This window comes from Schistocerca nitens, chromosome 6 (assembly GCF_023898315.1).
Source record: "Schistocerca nitens isolate TAMUIC-IGC-003100 chromosome 6, iqSchNite1.1, whole genome shotgun sequence".
Classification (NCBI taxonomy): Eukaryota; Metazoa; Arthropoda; class Insecta; order Orthoptera; family Acrididae; genus Schistocerca; species Schistocerca nitens.
In genome coordinates, this window is record NC_064619.1 from 571298888 (window position 1) to 571325424 (window position 26537).

The 26537-nt window shown below is 44.5% G+C and overlaps 1 protein-coding gene across 2 annotated transcripts in view; it reads right to left on the reverse strand.

Annotated features, from left to right (window-relative positions):
* Window positions 1–26537, reverse strand: part of LOC126262963 (probable cytochrome P450 6a13) — a 104680-nt gene that overhangs the window by 44804 nt on the left and 33339 nt on the right. Inside the window, exons 3-4 of one of the 2 annotated variants that reach the window (XM_049959911.1) lie at window positions 25570–25808; window positions 16456–16718 (exon numbers count right to left, since the gene is read on the reverse strand). In XM_049959911.1, coding sequence (XP_049815868.1) covers window positions 16456–16718; window positions 25570–25808 — 502 coding nt within the window. The remainder of the gene's footprint in view (window positions 1–16455; window positions 16719–25569; window positions 25809–26537) is intronic. The other variant, XM_049959912.1, reaches the window with a different exon arrangement.

Below are 26537 nucleotides of genomic sequence, written 5' to 3' on the forward strand. Positions count from 1 at the left end.
TTACCACCTAATAAACTGAAAACGGAAACTTTCAAAACTTCCAAATTAAACTACGTTTCAACATTGTGAATCTTAATAAACTTCTCAATTTTTTTTCGTCTCACAGAAGTGAGTTGCCATCTGTACCACACCACATAGTGTCAAATCGTGGTCAACAGAGTTACTGATTTGCAACAATTTTTTCGCTATAGATCAGTCAACATATCCGCTGTACACGAACAGCCATTCATGCCTGCGGCATCTATGCTAGCGGAAACATTATTCACTCTTATATCATCGGCCTTTCCTTCTGTGTTGCGCGATGCTGTTGTTGGATGAGGCAGAATGCTTAAGACATCCACCTGTCCAGTTTATGAAACGTCATCTTTAAGCTCGTGACGTCAAGCGTGAAATCCTCCACCGGATACTAATACAAATCGCGGTAGATCTCACACACCCTTCTACGCTCTTTTTAGCTATAATATCTTAAACAGACGCAAAATCCCCAAGATTGGCGATCTTTTACAGAAGCTCGAAATTTAGCGCGAACTTCAAAGCGAGATGATTATAACAGTTTCCACAACGAACCTTTATCTCGAAACTTGGCAGAAAATCCAAAGAGATTCTGGTCGTATATGAAGTATCTCAGCGGCAAGAAACAATCAATGCCTTCTCTGCGCGATAGAAATGGAGGTACTATCGAAGACAGTGCTGGCAAAGAAGAGTTACTAAACACAGCCTTACGAAATGCCGTCACAAAAGAAGACGAAGTAAATATTCCAGAATTCGAATCGAGAACAGCTTCCAACACGAGTACCGTACAAGTAAATATCCTCGGAGTAGTGAAGTAACTTCAATCACTTAATAAAAGCAAGTCTTCTGGTCCAGACTGTATACCAGTTAGGTTCCTTTCTGAGTATGCTAATGCACTAGCTCCATACCTAATCATAAACAACCGTTCGCTCGACGAAAGATTCGTACCTAATGACTGGAAAGTTGCACAGGTCACACAAATATTCAAGAAAGGTAGTAGGAGTAATCCACTAAATTACTGGCCATTATCGTTAACGCAGGATTCTGAAACATATATTGTGTTCGAAAGTTGTGAATTATCCCAAACAAAACGGTGTATTGACACACACTCAACACGGATTTAGAAAACAACGTTCTTGTGAAACACAACTAGCTCTTTATTCGCATGAAGTGTTGAGTGCTATTGACAAGGGATTTCAGATCGATTCCGTATTTCTGGATTTTCGGAAGGTTTTTGACACTGTACCACACAAGCGGCTTGTAGTGAAATTGCGTGCTTATGGAATATCGTGTCAGTTACGGGACTGGATTTGTGATTTCCTGTCAGAAAGTTCACAGTTCGTAGTAATTGACGGAAAGTCATCGAGTAAAACGGAAGTGATTTCTGGCATTCCCAAAGGTAGTGTTATAGGCTCTTTTGCTGTTCCTTATCTATATAAACGATTTGGGAGACAATCAGAGCAGCCGTCTTAGGTTGTTTGCAGATGGCACTGTCGTTTATCGACTAATAAAGTGATCAGAAGATCAAAACGAATTGCAAAACGATGTAGAAAAGATATCTGAATGGTGCGAAAATTGACAGTTGACCCTAAATAACGAAAAGTGTGAGGTCATCCACATGAGTGCTAAAAGGAATTCGTTAAACTTCGGTTACACGATAAATCAGTGTAATCTAAAAGCCGTAAATTCAACTAAATACCTAGGTATTACAATTACGAACGACTTAAATTGCAAGGAACACACAGAAAATGTTGTGGGGACGGCTAATCAGAGACTGCGTTTTATTGGCAGGACACTTAGAAAATGTAACAGATCTACTAAGGAGACTGCCTGCACTACGCTTGTCCGTCCTCTTTTAGAATACTGCTGCGCGGTGTGGGATCCTTACCGGATGGGACTGAAGGGCAGCACGTTTTGTATTATCGCGAAATATGGGAGATAGTGTCACAGAAATGATGCAGGATTTGGGCTGGACATCATTAAAAGAAAGGCGTTTTTCGTTGCGACGGAATCTTCTCATGAAATTCCAATCACCAACTTTCTCCTCCGAATGCGAAAATATTTTGTTGACACTGACCTACATAGGGAGAAACGATCACCACTATAAAATAAGGGAAATCAGAGCTCTTACGGAAAGATATAGGTGTTCGCTCTTTCTGCGCGCTATACGTAATTGGAATAACAGAGAATTGTGAAGGTGGTTCGTTGAGCCCTCTGCCAGGCACTTAAATGTGATTTGCAGAGTATCCATGTAGATGTCGACATCTTTCATTAAAAATGGTAGTGAGTCAGAACTTACACTTTCGCGTGTCGGCAGATGTGTGTCTTCAGATGGGTTTGCAGAGTGAAACTGAAGGAGACAAGAGCAGAACAGCAGCCATACTATACGTAAGCAACATGACTCACATCCTTTTTATAATCACTAGCGAAAATCATTCCCAGAAACTGCTGAGACGGGTGTTTTTTACATGTTCTTTGGAATCTAGCTTTGCTTTCCCGTTTTCTTCAGGTTCACGTTCAGATCAGCCCACCCGGTTGGTCGTGCGGTCTAACGCATGGCTTTCCGGGCGTGAAGGAGCGCCGGTCCCCGGCACGAATCCGCCCGGCGGATTTGTGTCGAGGTCCGGTGAGCCGGCCAGTCTGTGGATGGTTTTTAGGCGGTTTTCCATCTGCCTCGGCAAATGCGGGCTGGTTTCCCTTATTCCGCCTCAGCTATACTATGTCGGCGATTGCTGCGCAAACAAGTTCTCCACGTACGCGTACTCCACCATTACTCTACCACGCAAACATAGGGGTTACACTCGTCTGGTGTGAAACGTTCCCTCGGCGGTCCACCGGGGACCGAATCGCACAATAACCCTGGGTTCGGTGTTGGGCGGCGGAGGGGTGAAGTGGACTGCGGTAGTCGTCGTGGGGTTGTGGACCACTGCGGCTATGGCGGGGACGGAGCCTCTTCATCGTTTCTAGGCCCCCGGTTAACATAACATAAAATAACATAAATGTAAGACCGGGCCGTCAATTGCTGCTCACTTGTAGTTCCAAAGTAATTTGATGGATCGCATGTGTCGAATCGGTCACATATGGCAATATGGCTGCGTGGTTGAAACTCGCTTGTCTAGTTATTAAGTGTGGTTGTGTAGTTTTGTTTCATTTCACTAAGCCTACGAAAAGTAAGGTCTTTCCGCTAGAATTTATAGTTGTTCAGGGAGCACGAACCAAGCTGAAAAGCGAAACTGAAGGCGAAGTTGCTACTTATATTAAAAAGGATTACAAATCTAAAAACACTACTACCATTTTGTAGATTTTGTTGCGAGCAGCATGCTGAACCCTGTGTTCCAGACACAGAAAATCATAGGAAGTCACTAATGCCCTTCAGTCCATTTCTGGAATGTCACATCTCATGTTTCAATCAGAGTTGATTTAAATTAATCACTACCTGAATTATATCCCTGTCATTTAATTAATATTTAACGGTTGTAATGAGTAACTTCAGTGATTGCCAGGATGACGTAGTCTATTTTTGCATTAACTCCTTATCTTTTCTGGTAGCAGACTTGCACATGATGTATTCCATTGTATACCTGGTTCCACGATGAGCCAGAGTAACCAGAGACGGCCAAGGCGATGACTCGCAATCCGGTCGGACGACATGGCAGTTGCGGCTCGCCTTTCAGAAGAGAAATCGAAGGACGTGAGGAGAAGTGTCAGGTCGCAGCATGTAGACTGACAACCAGAAGCACTGTTTGGCCCGGTCGCCTAGGAGTGTCACTCCGGTAGGTTTTCGCATTATACACCCTGCACAATATGGAGTACAGGTCACTGTTCAAACAATTCGCGTAACGCCCCGTGAAGAGCAACTGCGCTGGTACAAAATCTTGGTTTTTACAAGCTGTGGCATCCGGTCAAAACACATTTCAAAGGAGTTTCCTTTTTCGCTGACGGGTCGCCTTACTGGAAAGCCGTGAGGGTGGAAGTCCACCACAGATACTGACCTCTGAGCTCCGTGAGTAGTGACACCGCAGAATTGTGTTCAGAGTTCTTTTCTGTTTTTGTAAAGTGTTGGGTCGACTTCCTGGTGCCACTTTAGGCAAGATGAACACCTTCTTGACTAAAATGTTGTAAGAACACTCACTGCTGAATCTAAAAATTTTGGTTACGTCAGGACGCCAGTTTTCAAGAAATTCGTATGTGGAGACGTATATTGGTTGAAGTCGCAAACTAAACTGGGGAGTGGAAGAGTAACATTGTTTAGGAACTGCTTACATAGGTGTTTAAAGATTAGTTAACGTCGTAAGACGTTTGCTAGATGGGGAGCTAGTTATATTCTTAATGACAGTATCATTGTCCAGAATTATTCAGAGCCGTTTTCATTGGTGCACAGTATTTGCACCGACTATTAGAGAGGAAGGAGAAATTTTTTTCACTAGAGAACAGTTGGACTGCGGATTCTGGAGAAGACGCATGGTTTGCGGTCTCTGAAGAGGGATGTTCCCGCAATTGGCAGCTGATGTGATGATGCAGACCGCTGCGGATCATGGAGCACTCACCGAGGTAGAATATAGTGAGAAATTGCACATTAAATGAACAAGGTACCAGACAGAGTTTGTAAGCACGTTATTAGGATGAAGTACGAGGGCAGTTCAATAAGTAATGCAACACATTTTTTTTCTGAAACAGGGGTTGTTTTATTCAGCATTGAAATACACCAGGTTATTCCCCAATCTTTTAGCTACACAACACTATTTTTCAACGTAATCTCCATTCAATGCTACGGCCTTACGCCACCTTGAAATGAGGGCCCGTATGCCTGCACAGTACCATTCCACTGGTCGATGTCGGAGCCAACGTCGTACTGCATCAATAACTTCTTCATCATCCGCGTAGTGCCTCCCACGGATTGCGTCCTTCATTGGGCCAAACATATGGAAATCCGACGGTGCGAGATCGGGGCTGTAGGGTGCATGAGGAAGAACAGTCCACTGAAGTTTTGTGAGGTCCTCTCGGGTGCGAAGACTTGTGTGAGGTCTTGCGTTGTCATGAAGAAGGAGAAGTTCGTTCTGATTTTTGTGCCTACGAACACGCTGAAGTCGTTTCTTCAATTTCTGAAGAGTAGCACAATACACTTCAGAGTTGATCGTTTGACCATGGGGAAGGACATCGAACAGAATAACCCCTTCAGCGTCCCAGAAGACTGTAACCATGACTTTACCGGCTGAGGGTATGGCTTTAAACTTTTTCTTGGTAGGGGAGTGGGTGTGGCGCCACTCCATTGATTGCCGTTTTGTTTCAGGTTAGAAGTGATGAACCCATGTTTCATCGCCTGTAACAATCTTTGACAAGAAATTGTCACCCTCAGCCACATGACGAGCAAGCAATTCCGCACCGATGGTTCTCCTTTGCTCTTTATGGTGTTCGGTTAGACAACGAGGGACCCAGCGGGAACAAACCTTTGAATATCCCAACTGGTGAACAATTGTGACAGCACTACCAACAGAGATGTCAAGTTGAGCACTGAGTTGTTTGATGGTGATCCGTCGATCATCTCGAACGAGTGTGTTCGCATGCTCCGCCATTGCAGGAGTCACAGCTGTGCACGGCCGGCCCGCACGCGGGAGATCAGACAGTCTTGCTTGACCTTGCGGCGATGATGACACACGCTTTGCCCAACGACTCACCGTGCTTTTGTCCACTGCCAGATCACCGTAGACATTCTGCAAGCGCCTATGAATATCTGAGATGCCCTGGTTTTCCGCCAAAAGAAACTCGATCACTGCCCGTTGTTTGCAACGCACATCCGTTACAGACGCCATTTTAACAGCTCCGCACAGCGCTGCCACCTGTCGGAAGTCAATGAAACTATACGAGACGAAGCGGGAATGTTTGAAAATATTCCACAAGAAATTTCCGGTTTTTTCAACCAAAATTGGCCGAGAAAAAAAATGTGTTGCATTACTTATTGAACTGCCCTCGTAGTTTAGTAGAGGGACATTACGTGTGTTCAGGAGTTACGTGTCCTGCATCACTGACTACTTCTGCAGGAAGAGGAACCATACATCGACCGGTCATATTAGTGCTCCCCATCAGCATCATTGACGTTAACGCCGCGGAATGGTGGAACGAAGAGATTACCTATGCTGTCTGTGTTCCGGCGTAACATCAAGCGCCGGCACGTCGGTCTGGAATGTTACAGCAGAGAGGGCTGTGAGACGACGTTGACTAGGACGAGATCACGATTGGAGTGACATCAATATGAAGAGTATATTGTAAGTAGGCTGTTTAGGTTTTTATGTTGGTAACGCCACGTAGTGCTCTGTATGAAAATAGCTGGTTGGTCTTATTGTTGGAATATTCGCTTGTGTAGTGTTGGGCTGTTGGATGTGAACAGCGCGTAGCGTTGGGCAGTTGGAGGTGAGCCGCCAGCAGTGGTGGATGTGGGGGGAGAGATGCAAGAGTTTTGAGAGCGGACGATCTGGACGTGTGTCCGTCAGAAAAAGGAAATTTGTAAGACTGGATGTCATGAACTGATATATACAGGGTGAGTCGCGTAAGACGTAACACCCCCTTTATTCCGGATGCGGTTTTCGGCGAATCATAGCGGACTATGGGGCACATACGTTGGTACATGCACAATAATCACAACGTTTATATTGACCGAGATAATGAGGCAAGTACATGTTTTTTAAATGGGACGCTATACTTTTTTACCGTCATTCGAACGCTCTGGAAAAGACGCGTATAGTGATGTAACACATGTTGCTATTGTGATTTAAACTTTGCTTAAAAGACGCTGGGAAATATTGTACGATTGAAGGTCGAGGCGGTCGGAAGCCGCTACAGAATGTAAACACATCCGGAAAGCAGGCCACGTCGTACAACTAGTAGTTCGTGCGACGTTCAAGCAGTAGGATGTGCGTCTCCTATCCAGAAGTAGTTGCTGCTGGAACATTACGTCCAGTATTGTACACAAATCAGGAGAAGTTAGACGTGTTACTTCTGTATGACGAATGTCGTAGGAATGCTGTCGAAACCGTGCGGCGGTAGAGGGGTATGTATCCTGATCGTCGGTGTCCTACTCGCCAGGCCATTGCAAGAATGATTACTACACTAGTGCGAACAGGCAGCTTTAACAGCAAACAAAGGAGGACGAAGAAGACTGCGACTGACAGAGACCACGAAGAGGCTATTCTGGCCATGACGTTTATCGATCCTCATTGTGGCACGAAAGGTATTGCCGCGGAATGTGGGGTCAGCCAGACGAGTGTCATGCGCATTCTGCACCGGCATAAGTTCCACCCATATTACCTTACACTCCATCAGGCACTCGAAGGATGCGACTTCGAACGTCGTATGGAATTTTGTCGGTTTGCTCTGCGACGCCTACGAGATGATAATACATTCTTCAAACGTGTGCCCTTCACCGACGAAGCAACATTCACTAATCACGGGAATATAAATTTACGTAACATGCACTACTGGGCAGCTGAGAACCCACATTGGCTGCGTCAGGTACAGCACCAAAAGCCATGGCGTGTCTACGTGTGGTGCGGCATTGTAGGGAATTACATCGTAGGACCTTATTTCATTACAGGAGTATTAAATGGAAATAAGTATGGAGACTTTCCTAGGAACATTCTACCCGCTCTGCTAGAGGAGATACCACTTAATGAGCGCCTGTGTATGTGATTCCAACACGACGGCTGCCCAGCTCACTCCTCAAGTGTTGCAAGTCAAATATTGCTGCAGTACAATGGCCTGCCAGGTCCCCCGATTTGACTCCACTTGATTTCTTTTTGTGGGGAACAATGAAAGATGCGGTCTACCGCGGAGCCCCAACAACGCCAGGTGACATGCGCCGCCGAACTGTCACAGCTTGCTCCGCCATATCATCCACTGACCTTTCATCTGTTATCCATTCTCTTGAACGTCGTTTACAGATGTGTCTTGCAGTCGAGGGTAAACCGTTTGAGTACATGCTTAAGTAAAGTACAACGCCATGTTTTGTTAAGAACACTATCAATTGTGAAGGTTATCAGTAGGTACCAATGTATTATTAAACGATATGTGTCAATGACCAGTAACATCCTTGAAGTATAAATGTAACGTGTGTGGACAATGTGTATACCACGTAGAGTATCCTTCTCGTAACGTGGTCAGCATATGAATGTGAATAAAATGATTATCGTATCAGATGTGTATTCTCTCTAATTATAATGTCCAATACTATCTATGGAAAAAGTAGTTTCACAGCAGACACTTTGTTACCCTACAGACACACTCAGGTGTCACCCAGTGAAGAGTTTCCCATGACGCATCCATCAATAACATTATCAGCGGCTTACTGTGCGTCAGGTGTGACATGTAAGCAGGAAGGGGGCAAAGCTTAAATGAGAAAACGCGTGACAAAGCGGTTCCTACGTTCACACAATAACTATTCATTTCAGCCTGGGAATGTCCATGTATCTGGCATAGTTCTCATAATCCCCTTTTGAGATGCAATTAGCTAGCATGTGCCACAGTTAAATACGAAAAGCGACTTGCCATCCTTGTACCTATTGTGTATCGTGAAGAGGGCGGATGAGGATCTACCTACGTAGCGTAGGCCTTCATGCCGCATAGAGCACGACAACCCGGCCTGTGGGCCGCGCGAGGCGTGTTTAGTCTGCAGCCGCTTCTGACCGCCTCGATCTTTAATCGTACCATATTTCCCAGCGTCTTTTAAGCAAAGTTTGAATCACAATAGCAACATGCGTTACATCACTACACGCGTCTTTTCCAGAGCGTTCGAATGATGGTAAAAAAAGTATAGCGTCCCATTTAACAAACATGTACTTGCCTCATTATCTCGGTCAATATAAACGTTGTGATTATTGTGTATGTACCAACGTACGTGCCCTATAGTCGGCTATGATTCGCCGAACACCGCTTGTCGATGTGCAATCGCCCCCGGAATAATGACGGTGTTACTTCTTACGCGACTCACCCTGTATATATACGTATAATGACTTTTGAACACTATTAAGGTAAATACATTGTTTGTTCTCAATCAAAATCTTTCATTTGCTAACTATGCATATCAGTAGTCAGTGCCTTCAGTAGTTAGAATCTTTTTATTTAGCTGGCAGTATTGGCGCTCGCTGTATTGCACTAGTTCGAGTAACGAAGATTTTTGTAAGTGATTCATGAAAGGTATAGGTTATTGTTAGTCTGGACCATTCTTTTATAGGGATTATTGAAAGTCAGATTGCGTTGCGCTAAAAAATATTGGTCTCAGTTTAGTGATGGTCAGAATAAGTAAAGAGGGAAATGTGTGAGTACGTTCAATCTTACTCAGCTGTTTCTGTATCAAATAACGTAAGAGTTTTTCCAGCACTGTTATTCCTAATTTTTCTAAGGGGACGTTACAATATAAGCGCCGCACCGCGTAGCCGCGGCCGCAGTGGAAGACGAGCCATCACATAAACGCTATAGCAGTGACTTATGAACTGTATTGTTTTGCTTGCATTGAAATTTATATACTGATGGACACTGATTATTTGCATGTCGCCATTTGCTTGCGATACTCCTTTGCGAATATGCAAAGTTAAGTATTGTCAATTTAACCTACTGTAATAAACTCAATTAAAACGATTTGCTTGAGTTGTTGTCTAGTGATCCGAGAAATCAGATTCCTAGTCACCCTATATTAGACGAGTGGGCAGGATACTACAGTCTGCATGGCATTTTTGCCAAGTTGTTAATAATGAACATCTGTGCTCTCCTGAAATCATTCCGATACTGAAGAGTATGGTGACGAATGGTGTGGAAAGTATGGTGTAAGTGTGGTGGTCTCATGATATACACCGATGAGCCAGACACTATTGCCGCATGCTTACAAGCTTGTTTGTCAGTCTTTGGAAAGAAATACACTACTGGCCATTAAAATTGCTACACCACGAAGCTGACGTCCTACAGACGCGAAATTTGACCGACAGAAAGAAGGTGCTGTGATATGCAAGTGATTAGCTTTTCAGAGCATTCACACAAAGTTGGCGCCAATGACGACACCTACAACGTGCTGACATGAGGAAAGTTTCCAACCGATTTCTCATACACAAACAGCAGCTGACCGGCGTTGCATGGTGAAACGTTGTTGTGATGCCTCGTGTAAGGAGGAGAAATACGTACCATCACGTTTCCGACTTTGATACAGGTTGGATTGTAGCCTATCGCGTTCGTCGACATCCAATGACTGTTAGCAGAATATGGAATCGGAGGGTTCAGGAGGGTAATACGGAACGCCGCGCTAGATCCCAACGGCCTCGTATCACTAGCAGTCGAGATGACAGGCATCTTATCTGCCTGGCTGTAACGGATCGTGCAGCCACGTCTCAATCCCTGTGTCAACAGATGGGGACGTTTGCAAGACAACAACATCTGCACGAACAGTTCGACGACGTTTGCAGCAGCTTGGACTATCAGCTCGGAGACCATGGCTGCGGTTACCCTTGACGCTGCATCACAGACAGGAGCGCCTGCGATGGTGTACTCAACGACAAACCTGGGTGCACGAATGGCAAAACGTCATTTTGTCGGATGAATCCAGGTTCTGTTTAAAGCATCATGATGGTCGCATCCGTGTTTGGCGACATCGCGGTGAACGCACATTGGAAGCGTGTATTCGTCATCGCCATACTGGCGTATCACACGGTGTGATGGTATGGGGTGCGATTGGTTACACGTCTCGGTCACCTTTTGTTCGCATTGTCGGCACTTTGAACAGTGGACGTTACATTTCAGATGTGTTACGACCCATGGCTCTACCCTTCCTTCGATCCCTGCGAAACCCTACATTTCAGCAGGATAATGCTCGACCGCATGTTGCAGGTCCTGTAGGGACCTTTCTGGATACAGAAAATGTTCGACTGCTGCCCTGGCCAGCACATTCTCTAGATCTCTCACCAATTGAAAACGTCTGGTCAATGGTGGCCGAGCAACTGGCTCGTCCCAATACGCCAGTCACTACTCTTGATGAACTGTGGTATCTGCATGGGCAGCTGCACCTGTACACGCCATCCAAGCTCTGTTTGACTCAGGCGTATCAAGGCCGTTATTATGGCCAGAGGTGGTTGTTCTGGGTACTGATTTCTCAGGATCTATGCATCCAAATTGCATCAAAATGTAATCACATGTCAGTTCTATTTGTCCAATGAATACCCGTTTATCATCTGCATTTCTATTTGGTGTAGAAATTTTAATGGCCAGTAGTGTACATCACTGATTCTGGGTGTCTGGGATCTGATAGTATGTTGGTAGGTTTTTGGAGGTATATGGCATAAAATGTCTCCGTACAGGTATGTAATTCGTGTAAATATAGAGCCGCTGATTTGCGTAGGCTGTGATGGCACTCGATAGCGAATCAGCATGAGTTTACAATAATGCTCTTCAAACGACTGTAGCACGATTCTGGTTCCGAGACGCGGGCAGTTACACTGCTGAGAGATGACGTCGCAGACGGGGAAGACATCAAACATGAAGGGATGCAGGTGATTCGCAGCTGTCAGTGTGTCTTCAATTACTACCACAGGTCCGGTGCAAGGGCTGCAGAATGTCTCTCACAACATAAAACTGCTCCCACAAGCCTGTATCCGTGGCGCGCTTCTGGTTTCAAGCCACCGTTCACCACGGTGATGGCGTTTGTGAAGACGACCGTCGGCCTAGAGTAGCAAAAATGTGATTTACTCTAACAAGGGGAGGCCGCCAATTGTGAAATTCAGATTCGATTCATACTGCGCATAATAAAAGCTCATGGCCAGAGGTATAATGTGGCAAAGCACCAAGATGCACTTCTCAGCCGTTGTCGAGAAAATCGACAGTTAAAAGAAACCGTTGCGGTGAAATACTGTCTACGATTAATAATGTTCTACAGCGTCGTGGCGCAGCGGTAAGCGCTCGGGTTCGTAATCCGAAGGTCGCCGGATCGAATCTCGCGCCATGCAATTTTTTTTATTATTAGTTTTTTGTAATTCAAATTATATATATATATATATATATATATATATATATATATATATATATATATATATATAAACAATTAATGAATTGCTTATGCATGTTGGTGAAGGCGGATCGCTCTCCAATTGTACCGCCTCCATTTTTTCCGTTTTTTTAACAGGGTGTACCAAAGCTCTCCCGTCCGCACTGATTTTATAAGTGTGTCGCTGTTCAGTGTACATTGTGTAGTTGTAGCGCAGCAAGTCTTATTACATAGCAAATCGCTTTGTCGTTAAGTGTTGAAAGAAACCATAAACTTTCAGTTTTCGTCCAGAGATGGCAATCTGTGATAAAATGAATCATTTTTTCCCTTGAGAGTAAACAGCGCATCACGAGCAAATGGTAGTGACAAATTTTTAATACTCCGTTGGCTTGAAATCGCACCCTGTCGGAAGATACAAGTTATAATACGAAAACAACCAAATGCGTAAGTAAAAACGGCCAAATCCGATAGGGTATTTCTAATGTTCTTCATTTGTCGACTCTAATCGAGTTTCGTGGTCGAATAGAGGTTTATGGAAGACACGTTATTCCGGCATCCGTTGCCGGTAAGCTTTGAGTGACACTAGCTTCTCCCACAAACGGTGTCCAAATTGCAACGTGGCCACACATCAGTGGCATGCTTTAATCGTTGTTTTTTGAAGTAATTCTTCGTAAGGCTTGGCAACGTGGACGGCGCCACAACGTGTAAGTAAACCTCGCACCCTATGTACACTCCTGGAAATTGAAATAAGAACACCGTGAATGCATTGTCCCAGGAAGGGGAAACTTTATTGACACATTCCTGGGGTCAGATACATCACATGATCACACTGACAGAACCACAGGCACATAGACACAGGCAACAGAGCATGCACAATGTCGGCACTAGTACAGTGTATATCCACCTTTCGCAGCAATGCAGGCTGCTATTCTCCCATGGAGACGATCGTAGAGATGCTGGATGTAGTCCTGTGGAACGGCTTGCCATGCCATTTCCACCTGGCGCCTCAGTTGGACCAGCGTTCGTGCTGGACGTGCAGACCGCGTGAGACGACGCTTCATCCAGTCCCAAACATGCTCAATGGGGGACAGATCCGTAGATCTTGCTGGCCAGGGTAGTTGACTTACACCTTCTAGAGCACGTTGGGTAGCACGGGATACATGCGGACGTGCATTGTCCTGTTGGAACAGCAAGTTCCCTTGCCGGTCTAGGAATGGTAGAATGATGGGTTCGATGACGGTTTGGATGTACCGTGCACTATTCAGTGTCCCCTCGACGATCACCAGTGGTGTACGGCCAGTGTAGGAGATCGCTCCCCACACCATGATGCCGGGTGTTGGCCCTGTGTGCCTCGGTCGTATGCAGTCCTGATTGTGGCGCTCACCTGCACGGCGCCAAACACGCATACGACCATCATTGGCACCAAGGCAGAAGCGACTCTCATCGCTGAAGACGACACGTCTCCATTCGTCCCTCCATTCACGCCTGTCGCGACACCACTGGAGGCGGGCTGCACGATGTTGGGGCGTGAGCGGAAGACGGCCTAACGGTGTGCGGGACCGTAGCCCAGCTTCATGGAGACGGTTGCGAATGGTCCTCGCCAATACCCCAGGAGCAACAGTGTCCCTAATTTGCTGGGAAGTGGCGGTGCGGTCCCCTACGGCACTGCGTAGGATCCTACGGTCTTGGCGTGCATCCGTGCGTCGCTGCGGTCCGGTCCCAGGTCGACGGGCACGTGCACCTTCCGCCGACCACTGGCGACAACATCGATGTACTGTGGAGACCTCACGCCCCACGTGTTGAGCAATTCGGCGGTACGTCCACCCGGCCTCCCGCATGCCCACTATACGCCCTCGCTCAAAGTACGTCAACTGCACATACGGTTCACGTCCACGCTGTCGCGGCATGCTACCAGTGTTAAAGACTGCGATGGAGCTCCATATGCCACGGCAAACTGGCTGACACTGACGGCGGCGGTGCACAAATGCTGCGCAGCTAGCGCCATTCGACGGCCAACACCGCGGTTCCTGGTGTGTCCGCTGTGCCGTGCGTGTGATCATTGCTTGTACAGCCCTCTCGCAGTGTCCGGAGCAAGTATGGTAGGTCTGACACACCGGTGTCAATGTGTTCTTTTTTCCATTTCCAGGAGTGTAACTTCCCTATCACTGTCTGTCGCTGTGAAGACGAGACGCACGCTGTAAGTGCACAAAAGACCACGGAATTGTGCGGACTGCCTTAAATCGCTACCCTCGCCCTACTGCTGCACGTTGCAGCAAAAAGAAGTTTATATCTGTGCGTGAAACCGCCTTTGATGATACATGAATGTCGCTGATGAACTGAAGCGTTCACTCACAGATGTGCTTTAAAGCGAGGAACACGTCTGCAGCTGTGCACCTATAGCTCCCGTAGCGCGCTCACAACATGGTTTCGAAAAGAATCAATGGTCGTGTGTTTTACTTGAACAATACGAACTGAACCCGTGTCTTTTTGTCATCAGGACTCAACATTATCACAACAGGGGCAAAGGTGATATAGCATTAAACAAAATATGCTTTATGTTAATAGCTTAGGCCGCAGACAACAGTGGAGGAAATTAAGAAGAAAGTAAAAATTCTGCGTTCGCAGCATTACTAAAATGACGTCATCGAGACCGCGGCAGTGAGGATGTTCGTGCATCAAAAGTATAGTTTCTTGACCGACTTCAGTTCACAAGTGGGATGGAATATTTGAGTAACCGATAACTTCTCAGATGAAGTAATTGCTCTCCTTATCGCAATATCCTGCTACGTTAATTTCCATTGCACAGTGTCCAGTAGGAATCGATAGTCATCTTTGCTCATTCTCAGTTAATTTCGAAACGAGTATTTGTCCTGACAAAGAAGTTATTTTCGAAGAAATATGATGCTGCTCCTCCCTTTCCGTCTGATCATCCATTTTTTTCGCCCATTACGTCCGTTTTCTTTCTTACGCGTTGTTCCCTGCCACGATATACTTTGAGGCACAAGAGAAGGTGGTACAGGCATTCGTATTGAAATACAGAGACATGAAAACTGGCAGAATACGGCTCTGGGGTCGGCAACGCCTATATAAGACAACAAGTGTCTGGCGCAGTTGTTAGATCGGTTACTGCTGCTACAATGACAGGTTATCAAGGTTAAGGGAGTTTGAACGTGGTGTTAAGGTCGGCGCACGAGGGACATGACACAGCATCTCCGAGGTAGCGATGAAGTGGGGACTTTCCCGTACGACCATTTCACGAGTGTACCGTGACTATCAGCAGTCCGGTAAAACATCAAATCTCTGACATCGCTACGGGAGGAGAAAGATCTCGCAAGAACGCGACTAATGACGACTGAAGAGAATCGCTCAACGTGACACAAGTACAACAATTCCGGAAATTGCTGCAGATTTCAATACTGTTCGTCAGCAAGAGTCAGCGTGCGAACCATTCAACGAAACATTATCGATATGGGCTTTCGGAGCCGAAGGTCCACTCGTGTATCCTTGACGGCTGCTCGACACAAAGCTTTACGCCTCGCCTGGGCCCGTCAGCACCGACATTGGACTGTTGAACGTTGGAAACATGTTACCTGGTTGGAGGAGTCTTATTTCAAATTGTATTGAACGGATGGATGTGTACGGGTACGGAGACAACCTCATGAATCCATGGACCCCGCATGTCAGCAGAGGACAGTTCAAGCTGGTGGAGGCTGTGTAATGATGTGGATCGTGTGCATTTCGAGTGATATGGGACCCCTGATACGTCTAGATACGACTGTAACGGATGACATGTACGTAAGCATCCTTTCTGCATCCATTCATGTTCATTGTGCATTCCGACGGATTTTGGCTATTCCAGCAGGACAATGCGAGACCCCACACGTCCAGAATTGCTACAGAGTGGCTCCAGGAACACGCTTCTGAGTTTAAACACTTCCGCAGGTCACCAAACTCCCCAGACATGAACATTATTAAGCATATCTGGGATGCCTTGCAACGTGCTGTTCAGGAAAGATCTCCACCCCCTCGTACTCTTACGGATTTATGGACAGCCCTGTGGGATTCATGGTGTCAATTCCCTCCAGCACTACTGCACTACTTCAGACATTAGTCGAGTCCATGCCACGTCGTGTTGCGACACTTCTGCGTGCCTGAGAGGGCCCTGCACGATATTAGGCATGTGTGCCGGTTTGTTTGGCTCTAGTGTATAATGCAGTGCCACAGAGACAGCAAGAATTTCTGATTTCTTTTTATCCCTCGACCCCATGCTAGTTCTATCCATGGTGTGTGTGTAGTGCTGTTGTGCGCTTTGTGCATGTCTAACCATACACGACTTTTCCCTTTGGTTTTACCGTGCGCCTTGTCGTGTGCTTTCCAGAACGTGTAAATGAGCACTAATAGACGCAGTAAGGCGCAAGTGAGAGTCTTACCCCAACAGCTTGGCCAGAGTAGGAAGGAAATCGTGCATGAACATGGAAAATCTGTTCTTGAGGCTGGGCTGGAACACCTTGCGCCCCCACTGTCGGAACTCGGCCTCCGGATTCCTCTGGCAGTTGCACTCCACGCCGAAAGCGACGGACGCGATGACGTCCGTGGCGTACCTGGCGGACACCTCCCTCATTTCCAGCACCTCGCCTCGGCCTGCCGACTCCTCCAGTACCTCCAGCATCTCCCGACCACAGTCCTGCATCGTCTGTAAGATTGAAATCGGCTGCTGTCAGTGTATCAGTTTGTACAGTTACTCCATTAATTGAATCTAAAAAGTCGACGGAAACATCTATTGTAAGCGTCGAGAGACTTAGCCAAATGTGTAAGTTTGTTAGAACGCATCTTTCACTCTGTAGTGAGACGCCCTCTTCTAAAACTTCCTGACGGACTGAAATAATGCGCCGTACAGGAACACTAACTATGAACCTTATCTTTCGCGGGATATGAGCTATCCAGGCGCGATCGAGACCCGCAGATCGGTTCCAGTTCGAGTCTTGGTTCAGTACACAAGTTTAATCGGCCAGGAATTTTTCGAAACATTCCTTGCACAGCGAAAGACTCATTCTTGAAACGATCACAGCGTTTTCTCCCCGGAACGCCAATCCAGCAAGGAATGGAGGTATACTATACCCGTTTATAAATAGACGAGTAACCTCCCGATTCTTAAAAAAAAATCGAACCCTCATGTATAAAGCAGCTTCAAACTTCTGATTACTTCACAAATGAATTGAAGTGTTAAATATCTGACATTAAGCATAGAAGCGAGAAAAAAATTGGTAAAGGTTTGAAACTTCGTTGGAAGTCACTGAAGGCTATGTATCACCATCAAAAACTGAATTAGTGTAGTCTGCGTAATTTGCGCGTTTATGATGTCATATATCCTGAACTGTGTATCGTACAGCTGTATAAATTTGCAGGGACATTCAATTGTGTATGTGTGTAAATTTGCAAAATGTGTTGCAAGTAAGCTGAGCAGCAATGAAATAATAAATTAAAGTGCATCACGTCTGATGTTGAAGTTTTACTGCATGAACAGCGAAAATGTAGCAAGTGATAAAAGTTTTTCTTTTTATCTACATCTACACGGATACTCTGCAAATCACACTTGAGTACCTGGCAGAGGCTTCATTGAACCACTTTCACAACAATTCTCTATTATTCCAATCTCGAACAGCCCGCGGAAAAAACGAACAAATAGATCTTCCCGTGCACGCTCTGATTTCTCTTATTTTACTGTGATGATCGTTTCTCCCTATGTAGGTCGTCGCCAACATAATGTTTTCGCACGCGGAGGAGGAAGGCAGTGATTGAAATTTCGTGAGAACATTCCGCCGCAACGAAAAACGCCTTTATTTTAATGATGTCCACCGCTTGTACTGTATCATGACAGCTACATTCTCTTCCCTACTTCTCGATGATACAAAACGTGCTGACCTTCTTTGAACTTTTTCAATCATTAAAATAAAGGCGTTTTTCGTTGCGGCGGAATGTTCTCACGAAATTTCAATCACTGCCTTTCTCCTCCGCGTGCGAAAACATTATGTTGGCGACGACCTACATAGGGGAATGTGCATCTTCTATGTGAACTGACAAAAAAATGCTGTCCTTGGTTCGCCTTCCTCACAACATTTTCCACGTGCTCGTATTATTTCCAATTTAAGTTCTTCGTAATTGTAATTCCTAGGTATTTAGTTGAATTTACGGCCTCTAGTTTGACTGATTTATCGTGTAACCGAAGTTCAACAGATTCCTTTCGGCATTCATGTGCATGACCTCACACTCTTCAATTTTAGGGTCAATTACCAATTTTCGCATCCTACAGATATCTTTTCTAAATCGTTCTGCAATTTGTTTTGATCTTCTGATTAGTTTACCAGACGATAAACGATAGCATCATCTGCAAACAACCTAAGACGGCTGCTCAGATTGTCTCCTAAATTGTTTATATAGATAAGGAACAGCAAAGGGCCTATAACACTATCTTGTGGAAAGCCAGATATCACTTCTGCTTGCCGGCCGGGGTGTCCGAGCGGTTCTAGGCGCTTCAGTCTGGAATCGCGTAACTGCAACGGTCGCAGGTTCGAATACTGCCTCGGGCATGGATGTGTGTGAAGTCCTTAGGTTAGTTAGGTTTAAGTAGTTCTACTTTCTAGGGGACTGATGACCTCAGATGTTAAGTCCCATAGTGCTCAGAGCCCTTTGAACCATCACTTCTGTTTTACACGATGACTTTCCGTCAATTAGTATGAACTGTGACCTCTCTGACAGAAAATCACGAATCCAGTCGCATAGCTGAGACGATATCCCATAAGCACGCAATTTGACTACAAGCCGCTTGTGAGGTACAGTGTCAAAAGCCTTCTGGAAATCTAGAAATACGAAATAAATTTGAAAATCCTAGTCAATAGCACTCAACACTTCGTGTGAGTTAAGAGCTAGTTATGTTTCACAGCATTTTAAAAATTTTACTTCTGTCAATAATTATACGAAATATTATTTTTTGCCACTGAAAGCCTTTAGACAGGCAACATGCAACTGAGAACGTGAACCTTGAACCCTGAGCCGTGAACAGTGGTATTCGGTTAGTAATGCAGATGCTGCCTCATGGTCACGTGATATGCCTGCAGACTTATAATAGATCGAGTCCCGCAGTTGGTGCATGAAGATGTAGCGTTGTGGCTACGAAATTGGAGGACAAAAAATAAATGTGGTTATTTGGACATGGAATATTATAAAAGAGAAATAAATAGTATGTATATACCACCGCGGAAAACTGTAGCACCTAAAGTCGCCATCTCTTATCGCTTTGGAAGAAACAAGACTAACTAGTCCAGGGAGGTATGCAGGACAGCTCCTGCGAAGTGTGAGAGACGCACTGGAAGACTGGAAGCTGCGAAAACAGATCGTGCCTCATGGGCTGGTAGCTCAGTTTGTAAGAGTACTGCCTGCGAAAGACCAGATTCTAGATTAGGTTACTGGTACGGCACAGTTATATCATCAGTCGTCACCAGCCGCGCTGTGCTGCCACCATCGCCTAGCCACCACTGTCGCTGGACTCTGGTATGACATCGCTCCGCTCCGCTGGACTCCGCCGAATTCGCGTGCTCGTACGAGGTGTGGCTAGAAAAAAACCGGACTAGTACTGGTGAAACAATAAAACGAATGCAATAAGGCTGAAAGTCGCGTGGCCTGTCACGTGACTCTCGCTCCGCCTACTGCTCGAGTTTCACCTGCCTCCTGCACTCAGTCTGCCCGTGGCGTCTGTCTTAAGTGGTTGACGTTTTGTCTGTGCGTCGGAAAATGTTGAGTGTACAGAAAGAACAGCGTGTTAACATCAAATTTTGTTTCAAACTAGGAAAATCTGCAAGTGAAACGTTTGTAATGTTACAACAAGTGTACGGCGATGATTGTTTATCGCGAACACAAGTGTTTGAGTGGTTTAAACGATTTAAAGATGGCCGCGAAGACACCAGTGATGACACTCGCACTGGCAGACCATTGTCAGCAAAAACTGATGCAAAGATTGAAAAAATCGGTAAACTTGTTCGACAAGATCGCCGTTTAACAATCAGAGCAGTGGGGAGTGGAAGAGTAACATTGTTTAGGAACTGCTTACATGGGTGTTTAAAGATTAGTTAACGTCGTAAGACGTTTGCTAGATGGGGAGCTAGTTATATTCTTAATGACAGAATTATTCAGAGCCGTTTTCATTGGTGCACAGTATTTGCACCATTAGAGAGGAAGGAGAAATTTTTTTCACTAGCGAACAGTTGGACTGCGGATTCTGGAGAAGAGGCAAGGTTTGCGGTATCTGAAGAGGGATGTTCCCGCAATTGGCAGCTGATGTGATGATGCAGACCGCTGCGGATCATGGAGCACTCACCAAGGTAGAATATAGTGAGAAATTGCACATTAAATGAACAGGGTACGAGACAGAGTTTGTAAGCACGTTATTAGGATGAAGTCGTAGTTTCGACGAACCTTATACTTTACCCAACTGATTGGATGGTCATTCATGACTCGGTTAGTGATGTCACCTGCATGTGGTAGTTTTCCATTCTTCTGGTGCAATCGGGCAGTCACAGTGCGTCCACGGCGCATTTGTTTCTTCATAACTCATTTGTTAAGATTATCTTTATTTATGCATACTACGTAGTTATGATAATTCCGTCACAGACCGCAAAGGACGTGGCAGGTCAGTTGAATTGAATGGATAGTGGCATGAAAAGATATTGTAAGATGAATAACCAACAAAATTGAAAAGTACTGGATTTAAGTCAAGTGATGCTGAGGGAATTAGATTAGCAAAGCATACACTAAAGGTAGTTGGCGAGTTTTGCTATTTGGGTAGCAAAACAAGTGACGATGGTGAAAACAGACAGGATATGAAATGCATACTGACAATAACAAGAAAAGCAGTCCTGAACAACAGAAATAGTGCAACACTGAGTACAACTGTAAGTGCTAGGAATTCTTTTCTGAATCTATTTGTGTAGAGTGTAGCCCTATTCGAATGGGAAACGTAATCGATATAAAGTGTTCATTGTTGTTGTTGTTGTGGTCTTCAGTCCTGAGACTGGTTTGATGCAGCTCTCCATGCTACTCTATCCTGTCCAAGCTTCTTCATCTCCCAGTACCTACTGCAACCTACATCCTTCTGAATATGCTTAGTGTATTCATCTCTTGGTCTCCCTCTACGATTTTTACCCTCCACGCTGCCCTCCAATGCTAAATTTGTGATCCCTTGATGCCTCAGAACATGTCCTACCAACCGATCCCTTCTTCTAGTCAAGTTGTGCCACAAACTTCTCTTCTCCCCAATCCTATTCAATACCTCCTCATTAGTTACGTGATCTACCCACCTTATCTTCAGCATTCTTCTGTAGCACCACATTTCGAAAGCTTCTATTCTCTTCTTGTCCAAACTGGTTATCGTCCATGTTTCACTTCCATACATGGCTACACTCCATACAAATACTTTCAGAAACGACTTCCTGACACTTAAATCTATACTCGATGTTAACAAATTTCTCTTCTTCAGAAACGATTTCCTTGCCATTGCCAGTCTACATTTTATATCCTCTCTACTTCGACCATCATCAGTTATTTTACTCCCTAAATAGCAAAACTCCTTTACTACTTTAAGTGTCTCATTTCCTAATCTAATCCCCTCAGCATCACCCGATTTAATTTGACTACATTCCATTATCCTCGTTTTGCTTTTGTTGATGTTTATCTTATATCCTCCTTTCAAGATACTGTCCATTCCGTTCAACTGCTCTTCCAAGTCCTTTGCTGTCTCTGACAGAATTACAATGTCATCGGCGAACCTCAAAGTTTTTACTTCTTCTCCATGAATTTTAATACCTACTCCGAATTTTTCTTTTGTTTCCTTTACTGCTTGCTCAATATACAGATTGAATAACATCGGGGAGAGGCTACAACCCTGTCTCACTCCTTGCCCAACCACTGCTTCCCTTTCATGCCCCTCGACTCTTATAACTGCCATCTGGTTTCTGTACAAACTGTAAATAGCCTTTCGCTCCCTGTATTTTACCCCTGCCACCTTCAGAATTTGAAAGAGAGTATTCCAGTTAACTTTGTCAAAAGCTTTCTCTAAGTCTCCAAATGCTAGAAACGTAGGTTTGCCTTTTCTTAATCTTTCTTCTAAGATAAGTCGTAAGGTTAGTATTGCCTCACGTGTTCCAACATTTCTACGGAATCCAAACTGATCTTCCCCGAGGTCCGCTTCTACCAGTTTTTCCATTCGTCTGTAAAGAATTCGCGTTAGTATTTTGCAGCTGTGACTTATTAAACTGATAGTTCGGTAATTTTCACATCTGCCAACACCTGCTTTCTTTGGCATTGGAATTATTATATTCTTCTTGAAGTCTGTGGGTATTTCGCCTATCTCATACATACTGCTCACCAGATGGTAGAGTTTTGTCATGACTGGCTCTCCCAAGGCCATCAGTAGTTCTAATGGAATGTTGTCTACTCCCGGGGCCTTGTTTCGACTCAGGTCTTTCAGTGCTCTGTCAAACTCTTCACGCAATATCTTATCTCCCATTTCATCTTCACCTACATCCTCTTCCATTTCCATAATATTGTCCTCAAGTACATCGCCCTTGTATAAACCCTCTATATACTCCTTCCACCTTTCTGCCTTCCCTTCTTTGCTTAGAACTGGGTTGCCATCTGAGCTCTTGATATTCATACAAGTGGTTCTCTTCTCTCCAAAGGTCTCTTTAATTTTTCTGTAGGCAGTATCTATCTTACCCCTAGTGAGACAAGCCTCTACATCCTTACATTTGTCCTCTAGCCAACCCTGCTTAGCCATTTTGCACTTTCTGTCGATCTCATTTTTGAGACGTTTGTATTCCCTTTTGCCTGCTTCATTTACTGCATTTTTATATTTTCTCCTTTCATCAATTAAATTCAATATTTCTTCTGTTACCCAAGGATTTCTATTAGCCCTCGTCTTTTTACCTACTTGATCCTCTGCTGCCTTCACTACTTCATCCCTCAGAGCTACCCATTCTTCTTCTACTGTATTTCTTTCCCCCATTCCTGTCAATTGTTCCCTTATGCTCTCCCTGAAACTCTCTACAACCTCTGGTTCTGTCAGTTTATCCAGGTCCCATCTCCTTAAATTCCCACCTTTTTGCAGTTTCTTCAGTTTCAATCTGCAGTTCATAACCAATAGATTGTGGTCAGAATCCACATCTGCCCCTGGAAATGTCTTACAATTTAAAACCTGGTTCCTAAATCTCTGTCTTACCATTATATAATCGATCTGATACCTACTAGTATCTCCAGGATTCTTCCAGGTATACAACCTTCTTTTATGATTCTTGAACCAAGTGTTAGCTATGATTAAGTTATGCTCTGTGCAAAATTCTACAAGGCGGCTTCCACTTTCATTTCTTCCCCCCAATCCATATTCACCTACTATGTTTCCTTCTCTCCCTTTTCCTACTGACGAATTCCAGTCACCCACGACTATTAAATTTTCGTCTCCCTTCACTACCTGAATAATTGCTTTTATCTCGTCATACATTTCATCAATTTCATCATCTGCAGAGCTAGTTGGCATATAAACTTGTACTACTGTAGTAGGCATGGGCTTTGTGTCTATCTTGGCCACAATAATGCGTTCACTATGCTGTTTGTAGTAGCTAACCCGCACTCCAATTTTTTTATTAATTATTAAACCTACTCCTGAATTACCCCTATTTGATTTTGTATTTATAACCCTGTAATCACCTGACCAAAAGTCTTGTTCCTCCTGCCACCGAACTTCACTAATTCCCACTATATCTAACTTTAACCTATCCATTTCCCTTTTTAAATTTTCTAACCTACCTGCCCGATTAAGGGATCTGACATTCCACGCTCCGATCCGTAGAATGCCAGTTTTCTTTCTCCTGATAACGACGGCCTCTTGAGTAGTCCCCGCCCGGAGATCCGAATGGGGGACTATTTTACCTCCGGAATATTTTACCCAAGAGGACGCCATCATCATTTAATCATACTGTAAAGCTGCATGTGTTCATACCAGAAGAAAATGGAAGCTTTTGAAATGTGGTGCTCTAAGTGAATGCTGAAGATTAGATAGGCTGATTGGGTAAATAATGAGGAAGCACTGAATCTAATTGAGGAAACAATTGTTGCACAACTTGACTAAAAGAAAGGAAGAAAGTGGGGTTAAACATTTTAAAGGGAGCACCTGGCTTCAATAGAGAAAGTAGGTTCAGTGCATGGTGGTTGCTGCCGCTATACAGAGATAAGGCTTGTACAAGATAGACTAGGTGACAGATAATGGGTTTCTGTATTAATACTGGAAAAAATTTGTAAATTTTTAGCAGGGAATGCCTCCTGAAGATACAAAGCATACGAAATATTCCTGGAGCACTAAATTTTCAGGGGACTGATGATCTCAGCAGTTAAGTCGCATAGTGCTCAGAGCCATTTTTAGAACTAAATTTTCTGCCATCATTTGTAGAAACAAATCCACAAGAGAGACTAAAATTCGCATCTTATGTGACGGAAGGAAGTGTTCTGATTGTGCGGATATCTTCTAATAAAGCGCATTAACACTGCGTTTATCTGATCGAACCAGGTTCAGACACGTTTATAATCAGAAATATGCAAATGATCCATAATTACGCTACGACTGAAACTTTTCTTCTTTACCGCAACATGACATATGATGTAGACGACAAGAACCTGTAGATAAGCGTAAGTTCTATACTCCAAGCCCAGAGTTCTGTATCCAGGTAGAACAGAGATCACTTACCAAAAAACAAGTTCATCGCAGTTATTTGTGCAGTCACTGACACCATCATTCAGTCAACCTAATAATCGACCATAGTTTATTAAAAAGTGAAAAAAAAATCGCTCACTGTCTACACTTGAGTATACGTCGAGAAAATGAAATGGCGAATTCTGCAACACAAATACAGTTTTCTGACACATGCGAGTGGTGTAATATTAATGTAGCAGCTAAAAAAAAAAAGGCACAAATCTGGCGCATCCCACATAGATTTCAGTGCTTTTTTCTTTAACCATCAACGTAATTCATCGCCACATGATCCTGGTTTGTGGTGACATCAGTGTTTTACTAGAATCATGCTGAAATGAACTAAATACGTAGTACAGCAACCCGCACTTAACATTTCGTATAAGAAAGGAACAATAAAAGAAAGCAAAGACCTCATAGACTAGGTAAGCCTCACAGCAACCAACAAAGCTTCCAGAAGTAAGTAAAACGGAAACGGTCGTGTAACTGTAATCTGTTAATAACTACAAAAAAATGGTTCAAATGGCTCTGAGCACTATGGGACTCAACTGCTGTGGTCATCAGTCCCCTAGAACTTAGAACTACTTAAACCTAACTAACCTAAGGACATCACACACATCCATGCCCGAGGCAGGATTCGAACCTGCGACCGTAGCAGTCGCACGGTTCCGGACTGCGCGCCTAGAACCGCGAGACCACCGCGGCAGGCTAATAATTACAACCTGTCGTATCTCGAGGCAAAGCACCTTCTTACCTGACACATCATCTTCAGCTTCCCCGTCGTAAATGTCGGCGTCAACTTGTTTCGCAGCCTCCTCCACTTAACACCAGTTAAAAAGAACAGATTATGGTTCAGTGGCTCCCGATCATTGAAAGGAACGCCTCGGTTGTTGAAAGAATCGAAGTCCTTGACCAGCACTAGTCGAATGAGGTCTGGATCCCTCAAGACAAGTAGTGGTCTGCTGAATCCGTACATTCCAAAATATTTTTCACCTACAACAGAAGACAAGAGTCAGAAACGGTCAGTACAGTAGTTAGAATGTCTGTCATCGGAGTTTCTAATACGAAATAAGATTATTTCTCAGTGTGCTACTTTCCATCAGTGTGATTGTGTTAGGCGAATGATGTCTGGTGAATAGTAAAAATGTGACCTAAGTGCTAGCAATATTTATTTTACATTGTGTACACGGAGCTCTATTTCCTATAGTTCGTTTAAAATTACTTGATGGTTGACGGCTGCCATAGTGTTACCACATCGGCCGCCGGCTACTGCTCGCTTATAGGCGATACACAAACATGGCGAATCACTTTGCAAATTTTCTTAATGTGTAACGCGGAACAATGTTGGAAATGCCCGCGGCGAGGTAAGTCGGAAATGCGAGATGCTCTCTCGACAGCTGATTTTAAGCGACCAATGACAGAACTGTGACAGGAGACACGTTTTATAGATCTGAATTTAAACTCTTATCCTAAGCTAAGCACAATCTCAACATGTGAAATGTACACAAGAAAGCGGTGGTAAACAATCTGTGGCACAACTAAAATGACGGTCGCTTTGTTCACGGCTATTAAAGCTAACCTCTACGAGCAAACTGAAGACAGAAAAAGTCTAGCTTCAGCGCTAGAAGCAATCGGTAATTTCTCGCTATCGTTTGTTACTTGAAACTATGGCTCTGACTGGGTCACAGGCTGCCGCGTTAGCAAACGGTGAGCAGTCCTCGT